The 20,245-nt window shown below is 28.8% G+C and overlaps 3 protein-coding genes across 4 annotated transcripts; 2 read left to right on the top strand and 1 right to left on the bottom strand.

The window, feature by feature from the left end:
- Positions 1–74: 74 nt before the first annotated feature.
- LOC119610459 (annulin) lies at positions 75–12,446 on the top strand. 2 transcript variants are annotated; one of them, XM_037965679.1, is made up of 4 exons: positions 75–378; positions 9,848–11,574; positions 11,636–11,869; positions 11,931–12,445. In XM_037965679.1, exons 1-4 carry the CDS (start codon positions 240–242, stop codon positions 12,153–12,155), a joined length of 2,325 nt encoding a protein of 774 aa, XP_037821607.1. In that variant the 5' UTR covers positions 75–239; the 3' UTR covers positions 12,156–12,445. The 2 variants fall into 2 exon arrangements, with proteins under 2 accessions (XP_037821607.1, XP_037821609.1); XM_037965681.1 differs by lacking the exon at positions 75–378 and adding an exon at positions 5,344–5,689 and having other exon boundaries at positions 11,931–12,446.
- A 416-nt stretch (positions 12,447–12,862) lies between these two features.
- LOC119610461 (inactive pancreatic lipase-related protein 1) lies at positions 12,863–14,624 on the bottom strand. Its single transcript, XM_037965683.1, is given in 7 exon segments — positions 12,863–13,266; positions 13,335–13,535; positions 13,596–13,811; positions 13,878–14,101; positions 14,165–14,192; positions 14,195–14,329; positions 14,406–14,624. Coding segments are annotated over 7 exon segments (1,167 nt in total). The 5' UTR covers positions 14,551–14,624; the 3' UTR covers positions 12,863–13,048.
- Positions 14,625–18,900: 4,276 nt separating this feature from the next.
- LOC119610460 (barrier-to-autointegration factor) lies at positions 18,901–19,807 on the top strand. Its single transcript, XM_037965682.1, has 2 exons — positions 18,901–19,248; positions 19,481–19,807. Exons 1-2 carry the CDS (start codon positions 19,123–19,125, stop codon positions 19,625–19,627), a joined length of 273 nt encoding a protein of 90 aa, XP_037821610.1. The 5' UTR covers positions 18,901–19,122; the 3' UTR covers positions 19,628–19,807.
- The last annotated feature ends 438 nt before the right edge of the window (positions 19,808–20,245 follow it).

Genomic DNA, 20,245 nt, shown 5'->3' with positions numbered 1-20,245 from the left:
ATAAAAAAGACAAGTGATTAAATAAAAATGTATAATACGAAAGAAGTTTAAATTAAGCAAAATACTTAAAGGTGTTTAACAAGCGGGAATGTACTTAAATAAAGTGAAATTAAAAATTATTTTTTTAATTTAAAAAATAAAATATTGAAATAAAATAAATTGTATAATAACACAATTTATATTGCCTTTTCGTGCTAATCTTTCAAAATTTATTTATAAAATCAAACACATAAATAATTATGGGCAATAAAGTGTCTTCATTAGTGGAAACCCAAAGAAATATTGATTTGAAATGTTGCAATTGTTTGAAAAACATGTGTTTCCAAGAAATTTCCGAAACACCCATACGTATGATGGATTATAAAACAGATGAAAGAGGTGAGATACGTACAAATATGAACAAGTTTTTATTAGTTTTTTTTTTTTTCAATTAGATTTTTTTCAAAAATACATACATATGTTTTTTAAATTTAAATCAGGAAATTGTAAAGAATAATTTATTGTTTATATTGTTTTAAATAAATTACACATATTATTAGAGTAGCAAAATTTGAAAGAAATTAATTGCATTAGACTGTTGTAAAATTATTCATTAGGTTATTTAGTGTAGGTTTTTTAAAATGAATGACATTGTTGAAATTCCTAAAATATCTCTAAAAACTTTAATTAAAATCACATAACGTTATTATTGAAATAGATAGATAGATAGATAGATAGATAGATAGATAGATAGATAGATAGATAGATAGATAGATAGATAGATAGATAGATAGATAGATATATATATAGATATTTTTAAAGGTTTTCAATTGTCTCTTCAATTCACTAAAAATTTTAACTTCAAGGCAATTATTCACACGTAATCAATCTGCCGAATAGTATTTGTTAAATATTTGGATACACATACAAACATGTTATCTATAAATTCTTGTTTTTTTTTTTTTTCAATTATTAAAATAAATTATAATTTTAAAATCAAAACACCTGTACAAATAGGTATTATAAACATTTTAGGCAAATTCCTTTTAATAAACACTTTATAACAATGAATCGTTTTCAAAACAGGTATCTTAGGTTTAAAAATTCCTAATAAAAATGTTTTAGTTAATTTTACGATGCCTATATAATCAAATAATATTAAAATGATATACATTAATCATTGTATTAGAAACATTATACTATCATAAAAAAGAGAATAATATATTTTTTATAGAAACATTTGAAGAACATATCTTCGGGATCCAAATCTTAAATATGTACTTCTATCGAACATGCTTTAGAGAAGTTTTTTATATATCTTGGATCCTAAATGATCGAAACCTTTTCACTTACCTTTTCACTACATACATTTAGTCCTTAAATAGTGTGTTAAATTAGGAAATGTACAATTTTTCGAATGTTTATTTGTATTTAAGTTCGAAATTTTTTTAACTTTATAGCCTATCAGCTTAATTTTAATAAAAAAATTAAATCTTAATTTAGTGATCTTCTTAATTAAACATTTGATGTACTTTTGTTTTTGTTTTCTTATTATACCCTACACCACTTTAGTGGGGAGGGTATATTGGATTTGTGCTGATGTTTGTAACGCACAATAATATTGGTCCTATACCCACCTTAAAGTATGCCAATCGGCTTAAAATCATTTTCTGAGTCGATTTAGCTATGTCCGTCCGTCTATCCGTCCGTCCATGTAAACCTTGTAATCAAACTACAGGTCGCAATTTTGAAGATAATTCAATGAAATTTGGCACATGATCTTCTATTGTCCCAGGGACGAAGCCTATTAAAAATGGTTAATATCGGTCCATTATTTCACCTAGCCCCATACAACTGAGCCCCCGAATAGGGCTTGTAAACCTTGTAATCAAACTACAGGTCGCAATTTTGAAGATAATTGAATGAAATTTTACACATGATCTTCTATTGTCCCAGAGACGAAGCTTATTAAAAATTGTTAATATCGGTCCATTTTCTCATCTAGCCCCCATACAACTGAACCCCCGAATAGGGCTTGTAAACCTTTTAATCAAACTACAGGTCGCAGTTTTGAAGATAATTCAATGAAATTTGGCAGATGTTCTTCTATGATACCGGAGACGAAGCTTATTGAAAATGGTTAACATCGGTCCATTATTTCACTTAGACCCCATACAACTGAACCCGACGAATAGGGATTTTAAGTTTATAATTATGTTTAATATACTCGTATCTCGACAAAAAGCTGCAAAACCAAGTTCTATACTGGCCTTGATGACTCGCATGAATTTTATAATTATAGGGTCTCATTTGACCATAGCCCCTATACAAATTCCCTTCAAAATTTGACTAAAATGTCCACAATTTTATTCAACAATAAATGGCTTAAGTATAACTCAAGGCAGGGTGCAATTCAACTTAAATGTTTTATCATGAAAACTAAATCACATTTTATTTTTGTAACAGGTGTAGGGTATTATATGGTCGCCCGACTATAATTTCTTACTTGTTTTTTTACTGCATTTAACTAAACTCGTGTCGATTTAAAACACGCACGTTGTATTTAACAATATGTATTTGTTAAACTTGGAATAGTTTTTATGTTAATTAGGCGAATTCTGTTAACACTTCGATGACACTCAAACATTTTGCACATTTATAGATTCCGAACACAAAATTCCAATCAAGGATTTCATTAGCAGAATAATAAACATATGTATAAACACAAGTAAACAAAAATATCATCATAATACTTTTGGGAACTTCCAACAATAAAAGTGGCGTCTGCAATGTTTCATATAAAAAAATTACAATTAAAGTGACGAATTTAAAAAAAAAGGAACGAACAATTTGTCATCAAACACTACAAAATTTATTCAACGAAATAAGTGATTAAATACTCAAAAGTAAAAACTATTATTAGTGTATATAATGAATTTTATAATGTTGGGTTGTTGCATTGTACAAATACATACGTCTTCGTATTCAAGACGTAATTTTTAACGATGACGCCATCAAGTTCAAAACAGATTTTTGTTGATTAATTGGTCAAAGCTGTGTTGCCACGGGCAGCACGAACTTTTTTCATTAATGAAGATCTGAAAACGAAAATGTTACACATATTTTTTTCTTAGTATGTGTACAAATATGCAGTAGGTAATTTTTAAAATATTTATACTTTGTAATTATAAATTTTATATTAATGTAAACAAAGATTTATTTGAAACTATATCTACTTAAATATGGTTTCATTCATGCACAGTATTCGCACCTTATTTTTAGCCGCTATACCTATTATTTAATACGTGTTTTTAATTGCTGTTATTAAACTGAGAAATAAGAGCGCAAATAAACAATGTTAAATTTAATTCAGACAACAAAATAATAGTATAAACTAGTGGGAGTATAACTTTGGCAAATGTCAAAATGCAAAAAAAAAAAAAAATTAAATTTATGCAATTTTATAGATTTTAATATTATTTAATTGTTATGTGTTCGAAATATTAAAACTACTCATATTCTACTTCAATCGAATCAAATACTAATAGCTGTTGAAAGTTATAGTTATAGTATTTTATACAAATTATAATGTAAATCGGGGAGAAAATGTCTTTTCTCAGTAGTATAGTTTTTGTAAACTTTTTTAATTTTCAGAACTTAATGAAAAATCTTCGTAAATGATAAAATCATTTCCATTCTTTAAAATTATTCTCTGAAAAATATTGAAAAAACTTAATGCTTTGGCTTACTTTGCATTGAATTAATCGGTGAATTGAAAAAATCGGTAGTAACATTTAGACTGTACACAACTAAGCTGTGCCGATTATGAGCTCAAGAGCCCTATTCGGGGGATACGGTTGTATGGGGGCTAGGTGACATAATGAACGAATTTCAACCATTTTCAATAGGCCAAGGGGAAAGTATGTGCCAAATTTAAAGTGTTTCTGAGCTGATTAGTATACTTTAAGGTGGGTGTATGTATATTTTCACTTCAGGCTCTGATTTTACTATAATCTTGACTTAATTAAGACTTTATGTCGACTTTACTACTTTCTCCTTTCATACCTTTATATTGACTTCATTTCTGGAACCGATCTTGGTCTTATATTGACTTAACATTAGATTAAAATTACGACTACAATTTCTTCATTTGTAACTCTTATAGCATCGGCCATATGTACATTAGGGTAATAACCAAAATTAGGCCTTATCACTACGTAGTAGCCAGTAGTGTTGTGATAACGAACTTGTTTCTCAGGTCATTTTGGTGCAAAAACCTTCCGCGGTAAATCGATTTTCTAAAACCATTCACAAACAAATTTTCATGAATTTTTAATAGTATAATATAAATTTTTAGAAGCTAATTTTGAAAGGGGGGTCAACCGCCGTCCCTATTCTTGAGTTTTCATCGTATAGATGTCGTGGTAAAACAATGGCACTACTTTACATCAATTCCAGTTTTGTATTAAAAAATTCAAATTAAGTTTAGAATATATATCGAAAACTTTTTTAACGCTCGGGAAAAAGTAATATACTTTTTCGACGTATATTTTTATGCTGTATGTGGAATGGATAGGGCCGATTTTAAATATCCAAAAATTGTGCAAAAGTTATAACCCTAATGTACATATATCGACTTCAATGTAGAGTTTTAATTTTACACCCTGATCATGATTTTCTATTGACTTGATTTTAAAAAATCCAATCTTGACAATTATTTTGGACTCTAATTAATATTGATCGTAACTTTTTATTTTTTTATTATTAAGATATATAAACGTGGAAAACTAACAAATTTTGAAATTTGTTTAGTTCATTTAATTTCGGAATAATAAATATATAAAATTTCTTATATATGTACATATGTTATAGTTTCTCTATAATTTTTATTTGAGTTATCACATCATAATTTCCGAGCCCATATTTCCACTTATTGCTTAATATATACCTTAATATCAAAAGTTGTCTTCCTAAAAAAAAATTGCAGACAAATTTTAAAAATTCATATTTTTAGCCAGTTTTTTAATTATTTTTTAAAGTAGTTATTTTATATTTTAATTAGAAAATAACAAAAAAATCTATCTGACAGCCCTCTCCCATCATTGTATTGTTGTATTATTGATAACATCTCTTACAGCTGAAGAGTACAATGATCGTTTTGTCTAAATCAATGAGTAATATTACCCTTTTTTTGCTAGCGTTTCTTTTGATTCTTATTAGCCAAATACTTAATTATACTTGCACTCACACACACTTTATTAATTATAATGAAAACAAAAGTTAGCTCTCTCTCAGATTTTTTTTATTGTTTAACTTTGGAACACCCTCAAACATTGAGGGAACTTAGATATTGTTGTGGTACTAGACAATTCAGTTAATAAGTACGATCGCGGCAGAGTAGAACTTAAGCGGAAGATTGTTGAGTGTGAATAAAAATTAAAAAAGAATATATATACAAATAAATCATTATTAAACAAGTTTAAAAAAAAACAAATACAAAATATTTTACATGCCAAAAATTAGATAAAATAATAATAAATGTGTTAAAAAATAAATAAAAAATATATGAAATAAACCGTTACAAATTTCCATTTGATATTAATTAACATGACAACTTGGTATTCAAATTATGTACCCACTTGGGTAAATCGTTGGTGGCAACCTCCACGTCCTTTTAATCCATATCGTAGTATACGTCCTGCCTCAGAAAGTAAGATTTTTTCTTTTTTTTTTAAATAGTTTTAATGGTGATTTGAAGGTCGTAGATTAAAAACAAAAAAACTATATATTTGAACCCACATTTATATCACTGATCATCTATGTTGTTATAATTGTTTAAAAGTGTGTGTGTTTTAAGTACATTACGCGTTTTTTGGGCTTGTGACTTCATCTATTCTTTAATAATTTGTTTATTTTTTGTTTTTGTCAATATTTATTTTTTGTTATCTTTTTGTTGTCAAACAAGTTTTAAAGAATTTTGTTTTTGTTTCAAACTTTAGTACATTTTTATTTTAATTTAAACACTTTGATTTTTTCTTTTCAATATTTTTTTTTATTAATTAGTCTTGTTAATTGAAATCTTTAAATTTAATAAATTTAATTTAAATATTAATAAACATAGACATTTTTAGAAAAACAATATTTAAATAATAACTTTAAAGTCATTAACATTTCCTACAAAATACATTATAATGCAATTAATGAATTTGCGGGTTTAAGACAGACATTTAACAAATGTGCGGACATTTTGCTATGATCGTACAAATTTCAAAGATTTTAAGCGCGCAGATACCATTATTTATAAAATCTGTTATGTCATTTCAAAGTCCAATCTATCGGCTTTAAAATAAAGGTTAAACCATTCTTATATCTTCTTCTTTTTTCGAGATATCTAGACTTTAACTTTGAAAACCCTCTAATTATTTGCGATAACTCAGCAAATACAAAAGATTTTTAAACAATTCAAAAGGTATTTTTATAGAAAAAAATATTGCCAACAACGGATTTCAAACTTTATCTGGAAAATCTAATGAGATGGATACTTTGGTCTCTGTATTAAAAATTTGTTGAATTGTGTTATTTTGTTAAATTTTACCGATTTTCAATACCAAATAATTAGTGATGCCCTGCACTTCCGCGTTCACACATACATAGAACATATGTATCTAATTGAAGGCGCCATTTAAGAATAACTGATCATGAATCATCTTTAAGCTCTTAAGTTCTACGTCCTTCTAGCGCACACATAAAAAACACTTGTCTCACTGGAGACGTCATCTTTTTTAGTATAAATCTTATCTTTTAATTGTTTTCTTAATATGAATGTATATTTTTTGGCAAAACTAAAAGAGAATTCAATTCCCACGCCTACGAATTTCTTTCTACTGTATTTTAATAAATTTTACTTGTTTTGGTAGAAAGGCAATATTTTAAAGTATAAGAAAACATGAAATAAAGATTAAAATATTAATTATGTTAAAAACAAAATACAAAATTTTTAGCAAAAAAATAATAAAAACACCAACTTATTAATTGCAAATTATTACTCAAAATTTGTTTAATAAAAGTACTAAATTAAACATTTGAAATCTTACTGGTTTTTAGTTAAAGTTACGAAATAAGTAGATTAATGTTTATGTAATTTTCATAAAAAATTCTATTTTTCCATCAGCTGTTTACCTTAGTTTAACTCTCCTCTATTGGCCTCTTAAACTAACAAACAAAATAATCCAGTATGTCAAATAGAACATTCAGAGATTAAGTTAATTTCTGATCTTGAAATTAAAAACTGTCTCTAGAATGAACCAAAAATTAAATAATTTTGACTGTAGGTCTTAATTGCAATTGCATAATATATTGTTTCCACTTAAATTATATGTAAAAACAAAAGTAATTAAAATAGCAATAGTTAATGATAAATTTAAGTTCAGATTTTATGGAAAATTGTGGTTAAACCATTAACTTTTTCACTAAAAATAAGATTAATTTTATAAAGAGATAAAACTAGTTGAGAGTATTAAATTTGGCGAATTTTAAATCAGAAAAATCTTGAAGTAAATATCTAAATAATAAGATCAGTGAATTGAATCTTTAATTCCTTTAACATTTTGTTAGAAGGATGTACACAACATCAAATCTGATGAAATACACCTTGGCCACTATCTGGCCTGTTGTGCGCTCCTTTTCATATTAAGTTTGGTAAAAACCTTATGATCACTATGATCAATGAAGGTGTTAACGTCCGATATTCAGAAATTCAGTTTCCTGGACGAAATTCCTAAGAATTTTGCAAACAGTGTTCGTGAGAGTTGTTATATTCGGAATAATATCAGTCCCAAGATATTTTAATCTAATTTCGACGAAAGTCTGACAATGATAAAGAAAGCTACAGAGTTTTACTGTCCTCACCATAAGCTCTACATTCGTCTGAATCGGGACATTCAATTGTATATAGTTGTGTCCATAATCCTGTGTGTCCACTTTAAATACTTATCATTATACTAATCTCAGACTGAGTAGACTTTCCTGCTCTCGTTAGGGTCACTCTATTGAATCTTTGTGGTTCTAACCATCGTTTCATTATTCCAAAAGGCCTTATGGAATTCTCTCGCCCATATTATACATTTCATCCTCGTTGAGTCGAATAGTTTGGCGTTCGTTAAGGTGACTAACTTGAGTTCTCTTCCCTTTAAAGTCGCTGTCGGTGTCCATATGATGCAATGCTTAACTCTGTGAGAGTGTTCGCTTAAATCAATCTTACAATCCAATATCGCCCTAATAGACTTCTAGCTGTCGGTAAACAGTTATTGGCGCCATATTTATTCTAAAGCCAATTAAGACATTCCGTTATTGATGGAACTTCTTCCTGGAAACTAGTGTTGTTATATGTATATGTATGATTAGTACAAACTTTATATTGGATTATTTTTACCCCCATTACCTCAATGTCTTAATTTAACCGGTCCGTTAAACGATAACCGGACGTTGAGATAATGGGCCTTAATCTGTTAAAGTTTCTGAATATAAACAACTATCTTCAACATATTCTAATGACTATAAAATTTTGGTTGATTTTTGTCTTTTTTATTTTAACAATTAAATTTGCTTAACAATAGAAACGTGGGGTTTATATCTAAATTCTCCAAATTTTATTGGTGAAATGTTCTTTCCAACATTGAGACATAATCAATGAATACTTTTTTAAAATGATTTATCGCAAAAAGGTCAAATATCCATAATTACACATATGTACAAAAACAAATTTGTTAATTAAACATTTCATGATACATATTGAAAATCTTTGATTGAAGTTCAAACAACTTGAACTACATTTTCTTCATAAATGCAAATTATTAATAATAATAACAAATAAATACATACATATGTATGTATGTACATATGTAGATATGTACATATGTATGTATCTTTATTTATAGACATTTGCTAATTTGTAACAATTGAATCACAATACTTAATATTTATGTTCTTATTTCATCTAGCAATTAGTAAATTGTATCTATGGCTGTAATTTGATTAAAAATGTAAGGCATAAAACTGTGTGGTTAAATGATTGGGCATTTTTATTTTATTTCAAAGTGTATTGGGATAAATTGATTCGAATACTTGACAATTAATAAACAAAAATAGAATTTGCATCCGTAAAGCATGAGGTCATCGTTAAACAAACTTATATCTTTTTGTTAAAATGAAATTTAAAAACATATACAAAATGTATTTCCACAAAATATGTTTATTTTAAAAGAAATATTTTTTATTTCAATTTTTATTTATTTTAAAATTAAAGTGATCGATTTTCACTAATTGTATTATAACAAAAACATACAAGAAATATGTTTTTATAGTTTAAACCATAAAAAATATGTATTATTAAAGAATAATAAAGTAAACAGAATTTATGGCCTTATACGAGGGTTGTTTTAAATGTTTATGGTTACATTTGTAAAAAAGTTTTTTTAAATATATTTAAATTAAATAATATTTATTACAAAAAATACAGAATCTATTCACCTTTCATTAAATTATTGGGTTTTTAAGTAATACATTTTAAAAAATATACAAATAACTGTCATAAATCAAAATATTTATCAAAAACTATAATACATGTCACCAACACCTATTAAATATGTACATTTTGAATGTGGGCTTTAAATACGTGTCATTTGGCCCAATATAAAAAGTTTGACTTTTATTGTAAACAATAATAATAAAGATGCAATTTTATATAATTTATTTAAGTTTGAAAATACAGTATTGTTCGAAAGCTAAGTAATAGGTTTTGAACGATACTTTATAGAAATAATCACTACCACAAACAATGTTGTTAACTTGTTTTACGTTTTTATTATAGACGAATCAAGTGATGCAATTTTAAAAGTGGTCACTGTGGAATTACACCGCGAAGATAATCATAATGAACATCATACAGATCATTTTTATGCTGCCAAAGACGCACTCATTGTTCGACGTGGTGAACCATTTAGATTAACCTTGAATTTTAATCGTCCCTTTAGTCCTAGTCGTGATGCCGTAAGTTTTATTTTCACTGTGGCTGATGAGAAAAAACCTAGTCCTGGACATGGTACTTTAGTAGGTATAGTACCCAGGGACGGTATTGATTTCTTGGGTGATCCTTTGGAATGGGGTGCTGGTATAGAGGAACATGAGGGTAGTACATTAACAGTGCTAATCAAACCGGCTGTAACATGTCCTGTTACGGAATGGAAATTAGATATTGATACCAAATTGTTGGGAGATGGTTCTAAGTCATTTACCATGCCAGTGCCCATTTATGTGCTTTTTAATCCCTGGTGTCCGGATGATCAAGTCTATCTCGCAGATCGTGATGAACGTAAGGAATATGTAATGCATGATACTACACTTATATGGCGTGGTTCCTATAATCGTCTAAGACCTTCGGTATGGAAACTGGGGCAGTTTGAAAGACATGTTTTGGAATGTTCTTTGAAATTATTAGGCACTGTGGGACGTGTGCCGGCTGCTTATAGGGGAGATCCCGTGCGTGTGGCAAGAGCGTTATCGGCTGCCGTTAATTCCGTGGATGATGATGGTGTTATATTGGGCAATTGGACTGACGATTTTTCTGGTGGCATTGCACCCACCAAATGGATGGGTTCTACCGAAATCTTGCAACAGTTTTATAAAACTCAAAAGCCTGTAAAATATGGACAATGTTGGAATTTCTCTGGTGTTCTCACTACCATAGCAAGGGCTCTAGGCATACCTTCACGTATAATAACCTGCTACTCATCTGCTCATGATACCCAAGCCTCCTTGACGGTGGACATATTTATTGATCAGAATAATAAAAAAATGGATGCTGAAACTACTGACTCGATTTGGAACTATCATGTTTGGAATGAAGTCTGGATGACACGTCCCGATCTAGGAGTTGGACAAAATGGTATATCATATGATGGCTGGCAGGCAGTGGATGCTACTCCACAAGAGGCCTCTGATAACATGTACCGAGTCGGCCCTGCCTCCGTGGCTGCAGTAAAACATGGTGAAATCCTAAGACCATTCGACTGCGGTTTTGTATTCTCTGAAGTTAATGCCGATAAGGTGTACTGGCGTTACAATGGTCCCTTCCAACCCATAAAAATGTTGCGTAAAGATACCCTAGCCATAGGACATCTAATAAGTACTAAAGCAGTGCTAAAATGGGAACGTGAAGATGTTACTAGCTCCTATAAATTCGAAGAGAAAACCGATGAAGAACGCAATATTATGCTGAAAGCTTTAAAACAATCCCGTCATGCTTTCAGTCGTTATTATTTGAACGATACTTTCAATGAGGTCGAATTCGATATGCTATTAAGAGATGACATTAAAATTGGTGAAAATTTCACCGTGGTTGTTAGTATTACAAATAAATCGAAAGACAAAGCACACACGGCCACCGGTCAATTGAATTGCGATACAGTTTTGTATACTGGTATTAATAACGAAGAGGTCAAGTCTATGGGATTTGAGGTAGAAATTCAACCGGGAGAAACGGAATATGTGCGCATGGAAGTAATATTTGAGGAGTATTTCAAGAAATTGAGCACACAGGTGAGAAATAACTAATTTTCATAAAAATGTGTAATATTCTTTACTATTCTTTTATTCTTAGGCCTCTTTTAATATTTCCTGCTCTGCTGTTGTCAAAAACACCGATTATGAATACTATGCTCAAGATGATTTCCGTGTACGTAAACCTGATATTAAGTTCACTTTCCAAGGCGATATAGTATCCCAACAGCCTGTAGATGTTATAGTGCGTTTAACCAATCCCTTACCCATACCGGTGAAAAAGGGTATTTTTTATATAGAAGGTCCTGGTATAGATAAACCTTTGAGATTTAAGGTATGTTTCAAGAACATTTTTTAAATTCCAAAAAAATTGTATAGTAGTTTTTGTTAAACAGATTGCTGAAATACCAGTTGGTGGCACGGCTGCTTCTACATTCAAATATGTACCGCCCTATGCTGGACGAGGTACTATGTTGGCAAAATTCTCCTCTAAGGAATTGGATGATGTTGATGGTTTTATGCATTACGAAATAAAACCTAGACCAGAGGATGTGATTAACAGTGAACATAGACGTTCTAGCAGTAATATCATAAGAAGAAGAACCGATGTTATACCTTAAGCTTTGATTATTCCAAAACTTGCCATCTTTTTTGTTTTTTCATTTGACAGGGATAATTTAATTTTAGTTTAGATTGTGTTAAGTCCCAACATAAAAAACACTCGAATTAATGGTAATTTTTTAAAACGAATATCCAGATCCCTTAATACATTTAACTACAAGTATTTATTTTTCAAAGTCGGTCTCTTCCGATTAATTATGTATTTAAATTGTTTTGTATCAACTTTTTTTTACAACCAACATATTATTTTTTATTAAACAAGAGAAGAAATAAAGTAATTATAAACATAATAATTTAAAAAAAAGATTTTCAAGGCGTCCAATTACAGTACATATTTAATATTTTTGAGAATCTCAATAGCTTTTAGGAGATTCGTAATAGTATTTGCTAAATCGTTTAAAAAAAGTTTCACAAGAATTAATTCTTTATACTTTTGTTTTCACATATTTAAGACGTAATAATACGAATGTCGACTTCAAAACAAAGAATTCGAAAAATCAAGACAATTGCACTATCTTCGCTTTTTCGTCTATGCCGTACCTTAAATACTTTTTTTGGACTAAATATGGAATTTGTTTTTACGACTTTTTTTACACACAAAAGAACATTTTTATTAAACAAAATAATGAAATAAAGTCATAAAAAACTTAATAATTAAATTAAAATAAACATTCATAGTTCGGCAAAGTGATTGAATGAAATTAAATATCAAACGAAATCTTGATATAATTTTATATAGATTTCGATCGTTATATCTAAAAATATACGAAAACACTTTCTTCTTTATAAAAAAAAGTTTTCCAGTATGGATTATAATATACCAGTTCGTTTTACCGATCTATAACTAAACACGATTTTTATAAATCTTAAAAATAATTTGCAATAACAAAGATTATTCCATGCCCAGAGCAAATGCTGGTTTATTGGCGGTTTTTAAGTAATAAATTCCTTCGGCTGTTTTAGGTACAGGATCACCCATTAATATTTTAGTGCCAGTACAATTTTCACCTTTAATATCAAAGAGGGAAGTACAAGGGGTGGCATAAAAACCTTTTTCACTATTAATCGATTCAGCATAGTATTCATATGATCTACCATGACTGCAACCAGCTAAAATTTGTTGTTAAAATGTCCATTTCTTTCAAAGATTTGAAATTTTTAAAGAATTTTCTACTTACTAAAGATTTGACTTAATTCAGTGCAACCGGGTTGGGGAGGATGGCCGCCGTTAGGATAAAAATCGACATGACCTATGGGATTTTTAAAGCCCAAAAAGCCAGCACAACTGTGTATGACATCAACAAATTCGGCATCAGTACGATCTAAATGATTTTCAGGACCAATGCAGTCCTCAAAAGCAGGACGAGCGGGATCCAAACCTATCGGAAATGACATATTTTGTTTAAAAAGATTTTTTTAGAAATATTTACTTTACAAACCAGTAATTCTTCCCACACGATATTTAGTATAAGAACCAGCATAGCCCATAATATGTGAACCCAAACTATGACCTATAAGATGAATACGCATAGGATCGGCACCTTTCTCCTCCACTAGTAAATCAATAAGTTTAGCCACAGCTCTACCTACTTGCACCGTATAACGTGCAGGTCTTAAATAATAAATATTATCTGCCTGATCTCTCCAATTTATAGCTAAAATTGTTTTGAATATTTTAAATTTATTTTTTATAAAATCTATCCGATATTTGCTAATCCTACCGAAAACATTAATATGACCCTTTTGCATGTAGGCTCCTCTAATAGATTGTATAGAATTACTTTGGGTGCTTGATTTCCAGCCGTGTACTAAAATTTTCGTATCCAATTTAGGATTAAATTTCTCAGCCATTTCCTCCCAACTATCACGTTTGGCACGTAAATGAGAAAAGACTTCATTGTCTTCCAAAGGAACGGTGTTTATTACTGGGGTATCAGGATTGGAGCTAATAGGAAAGAAAAAATTATTTATAAAGTTAGATCGATTTATTGCTATATACTTTTCCTACCCGCCATAATATTCAAATTGTACTAGTTTGGTACTTCATTGCGATTATCCTCGGGCGGTGGTTCTACTAAATAGGCGACCTGTGGTTTACCATCTCCATCGGGCATATACATCCAAGTATCATTGTAATCTTCTTCATTTAATTCCACTTGTGCTCGTATGCCCACTTTTATTAGAATATGTAAAGGAATTAAAAATAATTTAATTTGAAAGCACTTTAAAATGGTTCAGTTTTTCATTACACAACTGCATAACCGGTTTTACAAAATTTAATATTGTTGAAACTCCTCCTATTAGCCATTGGATCAATACAAATGTTGAAGATAATTCATTGCGACAAGGACTGAAGATATTACACAAACAGTGAGCTGAGGTAATGCCAGCCATAATTATTTTGAATTTATTTCAATATTTACTATTATTTCAATTTGGAATTTCTAAAAATGGAATTCAAGATGCTTCGATATATTTATAGAAATTTGCATTTTATAAATTTTGAAATAAACAAATAATGGACCCGTAAAAGTGTCGCAAACATATTAGTATAGAAATTTCTAATCAAGAATGAGTTTAAACTCATGGGTTATGGGTTGTTACGGAATTGTTCTTATACCTCCATTATTTATGGACCAATTTTGCTCTTTTTAAATAGGAAACTTCTGGAAAGTATATCTAATAATATATTAAAGATTTGAATCTCGCAAAATTACAGGTTAGGTCTTCTGAAAATTAATTTCAACATACATATTGACGCACATTTCTTAATCGAATCCGCTATCCGTAAGGACTCGGAATATGCATATGTACATACATATATACTTTATAAGTTCGGAAAATTATATTATAGAATTACAAGCGGAATGACAAACTTTTATATACCATTCTCACGAAAGTGAAGGTTTTAAAAATGAATCATTGTTTTCGGAACTTGAGTGGGGACATCGATGTATGGAATCGGGTTTGAAAGAAAATAGAATTTTCTTGACTTTTTAAAACTTCAAAACTTATAAAATTGTACTTTATTTTTAACAAATTTATTACATTTGGTACTTTTTTAAGTCTTTGAATAATGCCTTAATTACAAATCCCCGTTTAGTAAACCAAACTCTTTAATATTTACTAGTTTTTTAATACTTTTTGTGCAATAATTTTCAAAATTATATTTTTTTAATTCGCAAATCACTTTTCTTATATGAATTTAACTTTATTTTCACTACTTTCTTTTTTTAAGAAATTGTACTTCTTGCTTTATTGAATGTCTTTAGAAGAATGTTCTGTAGAATGTTAAATTATGGCGAAACAACTTCAAAAAAACTTTTTTTTTATTTTCACTCTTTTCACATAAACTACAAATACTTTTTTATGATTGGATTATTAAGTCCTTTTTTGCAATAACTCAATGAGAACAACATCTTTATACGAAACTGGTTTGTTTCACAAAGATGATTAATTATTCAATTAGTGGTGTTTAATGATTAATGCTACAATATTAATTTAATTGAAAGCTACATTAAGGTTTTAAACTTAATGTAAATTAAAATTAGGTCAGTATTGTAACTGGAAAATTTATGATAAGGGATTATATTATTTATGTACATACAGTGTCTCTCATAAGTATTCGAATTTAGGTAAACTATGAAAAGAAACCAAATTTAATAATATATTTTGTGTGGGAAATAAATAAATAAATTGTTATATTGTCTAGATAGTCTTTAGTTTTGATATCACGCCCCTTAAAACTTGAAAACTTTACATTTACTTAAATTAGTTATGCTTTTTTTAAAAAAAGTCCATGAAACTACTTCACAAAAGTATGCGAATTTTTCCTGTATTTCATATTTGATCATATTATATGATACACACATTTTAGAATCGCATGGTTTTATGCTTAATATGGTTTTAAGGGGTTACTATCAACCGCATGGATATATTTTTGACCCATTTGGTCCACAATTTTGGGGGATTTGTACCCTCTTTTCATGTAATATCATTAAAATGGCGATTTTTGGCTATATTTGTAATTTATAAAAATTTAATATTGGAATTAAATAGAAACCATAGGGTATCTAAAAATAATATTTTTTGTTATAAGGATCTGTACTTAAACGTTCCAAGATGTATTTTTGCTATCGTTTTGCAGTTTCTAATTGAATTATCTGGATCATAAGTCCCTTTTCGTACCTCTAGGGACGATATTTTCCGACAAAGTTGTCTAGTGTATATTCATGTACATATTGGCACTAATGTATTTTAAATTTTCAATATATTATAGCGGTATACAACCCCAAAACATGCCTTAACAAAACGTCATCCTATATAGTAGATTTCAGTTTTTACTACTCGTAACTTTCACGCTTATGTTGCCCGTTACAATAACACTGTAAGTCCTAAATTTTGGTTTTAATTTGATCATAGTAAATAATATTTAAACACATATCAACATTTTTGATGTGATCATAATGATATCGTGCCATGCAGCATGGAGGCCATTGGTATATAAAAATAATGATTTTACTATTTTGAATGGTGTTTCTTCGAGGCATGTTTTGGAGTTGTACACTTCCACAACACATTGAAAACTTAAAATGTATAAAAGCTGATATCTAAAAGAATATATACCAGAAAACTTTCCCCGAAAATAGTTGATCCTAGTATTATAAAAATGGACTTAAGTTCCAATATATTGAATTAGCGAAAGAAGAATGATCCGAATAATTTATCTTGGAACGTTTAAATACAGATTCTTGTAACAAAATATATTATTTTTAGATACCCCGAGGGGTCTTTTGAGTCCCAATATCAAAGGGTACAAATTCCCCAAAATTGTGGACCAAATGGGCCAAAAATATATCCTTTCCGTGGATAGTAACCCCTTAAAACAATATTACGCATAAAAACCATTCGATTCTAAAATTTGTGTTGCGTATAATATGATCAAATATGAAATACAGGAAAAATTCGTATACTTTTGTGAGGCAATTTCATGGACTTTTTTTAAAAAAGCACAATTAATTTAAGTCAATACAAATTTTTCAAGTTTTAAAAAGCGTGATATCAAATATAAGGACTATCTAGACAATATAACAAATTAATTTATTTATTTTGCACACAAAATATATTATTAAATTTGGTTTCTTTTTATAGTTTACCCAAATTCGAATAATTATGAGAGACACTGTATGTATCATTCAACACACAATGATTTATTAGTCAGTCTCTGTTAGAGTTGACTAAACTAAATAGATCCTGGTTTTTATAAAATAATACTTAAACTATATACATATTTATGCATTTAAACTAAACTTACCGTTTAAAACAATGTCCATTAGCAGCAGTTGTATAATAAATGTTACTATTTTACACATTTTTAAAGATATTTAAGATTTTGATTTGCCTTAATGTTAAATTATATTTATTTTCTTAATTTATTTGTACCGTTTTCGACTTTAATTGTCAATTCTATTTTAAACACTAACTTTAATTTCAAATAAGCCAATTCTTTTGTATTTAAAAAATGTAATTGCTTTCGAATAAACCAACGCACTTATCAATAAACTTGAAGAATTTGTTACAATACTCACGGTAGGGTGCCAAATCGCATTTTACAATGTTGATAACATAGAACTGTTAATGAATGAACCTACCACTGTGAAATAGGCTAAGAAAATTTTTACTATTACGACATTGAATTTAAAAAAAAAAAACGATTAGAACCCTTGCAGAAACTGAAATTGTAAATACACTGAAAATAATCCATGCCTAATATTTTCGAAAATGCCGTACGAATGCATCATTGTTTTGCAACACGAAATTGTTTCGTAATATATACGAAATATTTTAGTATAATGCAAAATAAATTAAAGAAAATTAAATTACATAAATTGTGAAATATAAATTTAGTAATTAACGCAAACATTTTTGATAATTTTTAAATAATTTTTGTAATTTTAGTTAACAAATTATAATCCAAACGAATTTATAATAAAATAATATGTGAACTAAATTATATTTTTTTTAATAAAAAAAATTTTTGTTGTTTTATTAGTCGGCATAAGTCGAAAAAATCAAAATATTGAAATTTGAAGGGGTTTTCCAAAAATTTAAAATAATTTGAGTTAAATAATTTTTATTTAATTAAAAAAATATTTAAAAACATTCCAAAATTCTTCCTTTTGGAAAAAGTCGAAAAACAATCGGAAGAAGTCGATACGAAAAATTGTTTATTTAATTAAAAAAATATTTAAAAACTTTCCAAAATTCTTCCATTTGGAAACTTCATAAAACTCACAGTCGAAACGTCGACTTTTCAAAAACATAATGTCGACTTCACAAAAAACAAAAATTTAAAAATACAACTTTTTGTTTCAGCTATGGAAGCCTATTACTGTGGTAATATTTGACGCTTTAAACATTTTTAAATACTGAAAAAAATCTCATTTCCATCCCTGGTGAACAGAGATGCAAGACGATCACTTTTTTTCACGGCTAATGGGTAACATTTATAGGCACCGGGGGCTTATCGGATTTACACCGTTATTTTTCGGCTCAAAATAAAACGGCTAAGTCGTTTTTATTTTATTACATAAATTAAATTACTCTAAAAAATTCGACTCAGCCGAGAAATCGGGTGCGAAATTAGCCGCTGACAAGCCGATACCTTCGGCGGCGGCGTGGCTCGTGAAAAGTTACCAGCTGCTCAATTAGCCGCCGGTTGCTTGTATCGTATGTAAACAAACGTAAGTACTTATTAAAAACAACTCTGATAGTTTAAGCATCATTTTACTTCCATTTTAGACATCTGTGCATAAACAAGCAGCTATTATTTGTGCAAGAAAAAAGTGCGTCATTCTCAAAGGGAATTTTGTGAAATAAAATATTACAACTCAAAAACTTTACACAAAACCAACGTCTTGGAAACAATTGAAGAATTATATATTGAGTAATTAATTCAACAGAAACATGTCGGGCACATCTCAAAAATACAGAAATTTCGTCGCCGAACCTATGAGCGATAAACCTGTCACGGATCTGGCGGGCATAGGAGAAACTTTAGGTGGACGTTTAATAGAAGCTGGTTTTGATAAAGTAAGTTCTAGTATAATAAATAGAATATTTAATTAACACAACTTGCCAATTCCATACAAAACACAATTGAGGAAATGTGTAGTTGCTATTTGTTTGTATATGGTAATTGAATGCTGTACCAATGTGTTAGTGTGTGTATTTGATCTTGACAAATGATGAAATATTTTTTGTCAATGACTCTAAAACTGTACATAATATTTGAATCTAACCGTGTTTTATCGTTTTCTTACAGGCTTATACAGTGCTGGGTCAATATTTAGTCTTGAAAAAAGACGAAGAACTTTTTAAGGAATGGATGAAAGATACATGTAATGCTAGTTCCAAACAAGCTTCCGATTGCTACAACTGTCTCAACGATTGGTGTGAAGAATTCTTGTAAATAGTTTTAGGTTTTTTTTTTATTTATTTCTTGTTTTTGGAGAAAAAATTAATATAATTTCAATTTAAATGTTGCAATTAACAAACTAATTTTTTTACTGTGCGTAATTTCATGTAATTAACATAGAAAACTTGTAATTTATAAATATTTAAGATTTTATTAATAAAGCAAAAAAAAAAATACTTGTCTTTGCATATATGGAAAAACTCGATCAAAAATGGTTTCTACTCTTCAGTATAAAATATAATACATTATGCATATTTCACAATATGTGAAATATAGAAAGGCAGTTTACACACTAGGTATTTAAAATTTTATGAATTTTGTTTTGTGCAAAAAATGAAATTAATCCTATTTTTACTATGATATTGTTATATTAATAAGAAATTATAATTAGTACCTATGTAGGGATTTGTCTCCAAATTGGGGATTTTTTAAAATAATTTTATATAACAGTGGGTCCTCGATAATGGTCGGAACCTGCAGTATTATGTATTTTCTTGCATATTGGTTGGAAGGTTTCATATTAATGTTTTCTTATAAGATTTATCTCAAATCGTGAAATGCCGAGCTAAAATTACTTAAAATGTTGTATAATTCTGTTCAATATTAGCACTT

Source organism: Lucilia sericata, unplaced genomic scaffold, assembly GCF_015586225.1.
Source record: "Lucilia sericata isolate MDLA Ls3-8-SP2 unplaced genomic scaffold, ASM1558622v1 Contig001201F_arrow, whole genome shotgun sequence".
NCBI lineage: Eukaryota > Metazoa > Arthropoda > Insecta > Diptera > Calliphoridae > Lucilia > Lucilia sericata.
The sequence above is the reverse complement of the archived record's forward strand: the minus strand, read 5'-3'. Positions and strand labels throughout refer to the sequence as shown.

What these genes read in the sequence shown, in the direction of transcription:
- LOC119610459 (XM_037965679.1), top strand. Translation starts at nt 240, where the DNA reads ATGGGCAATAAAGTGTCTTCATTAGTGGAAACCCAAAGAAATATTGAT. An exon ending in TCAAGAAATTGAGCACACAG is followed by an intron (nt 11,575 to 11,635) that starts GTGAGAAATAAC and finishes TTTTATTCTTAG; the next exon opens with GCCTCTTTTAATATTTCCTG. An exon ending in ATAAACCTTTGAGATTTAAG is followed by an intron (nt 11,870 to 11,930) that starts GTATGTTTCAAG and finishes TTTGTTAAACAG; the next exon opens with ATTGCTGAAATACCAGTTGG.
- LOC119610460 (XM_037965682.1), top strand. Translation starts at nt 19,123, where the DNA reads ATGTCGGGCACATCTCAAAAATACAGAAATTTCGTCGCCGAACCTATG. An exon ending in TAGAAGCTGGTTTTGATAAA is followed by an intron (nt 19,249 to 19,480) that starts GTAAGTTCTAGT and finishes GTTTTCTTACAG; the next exon opens with GCTTATACAGTGCTGGGTCA.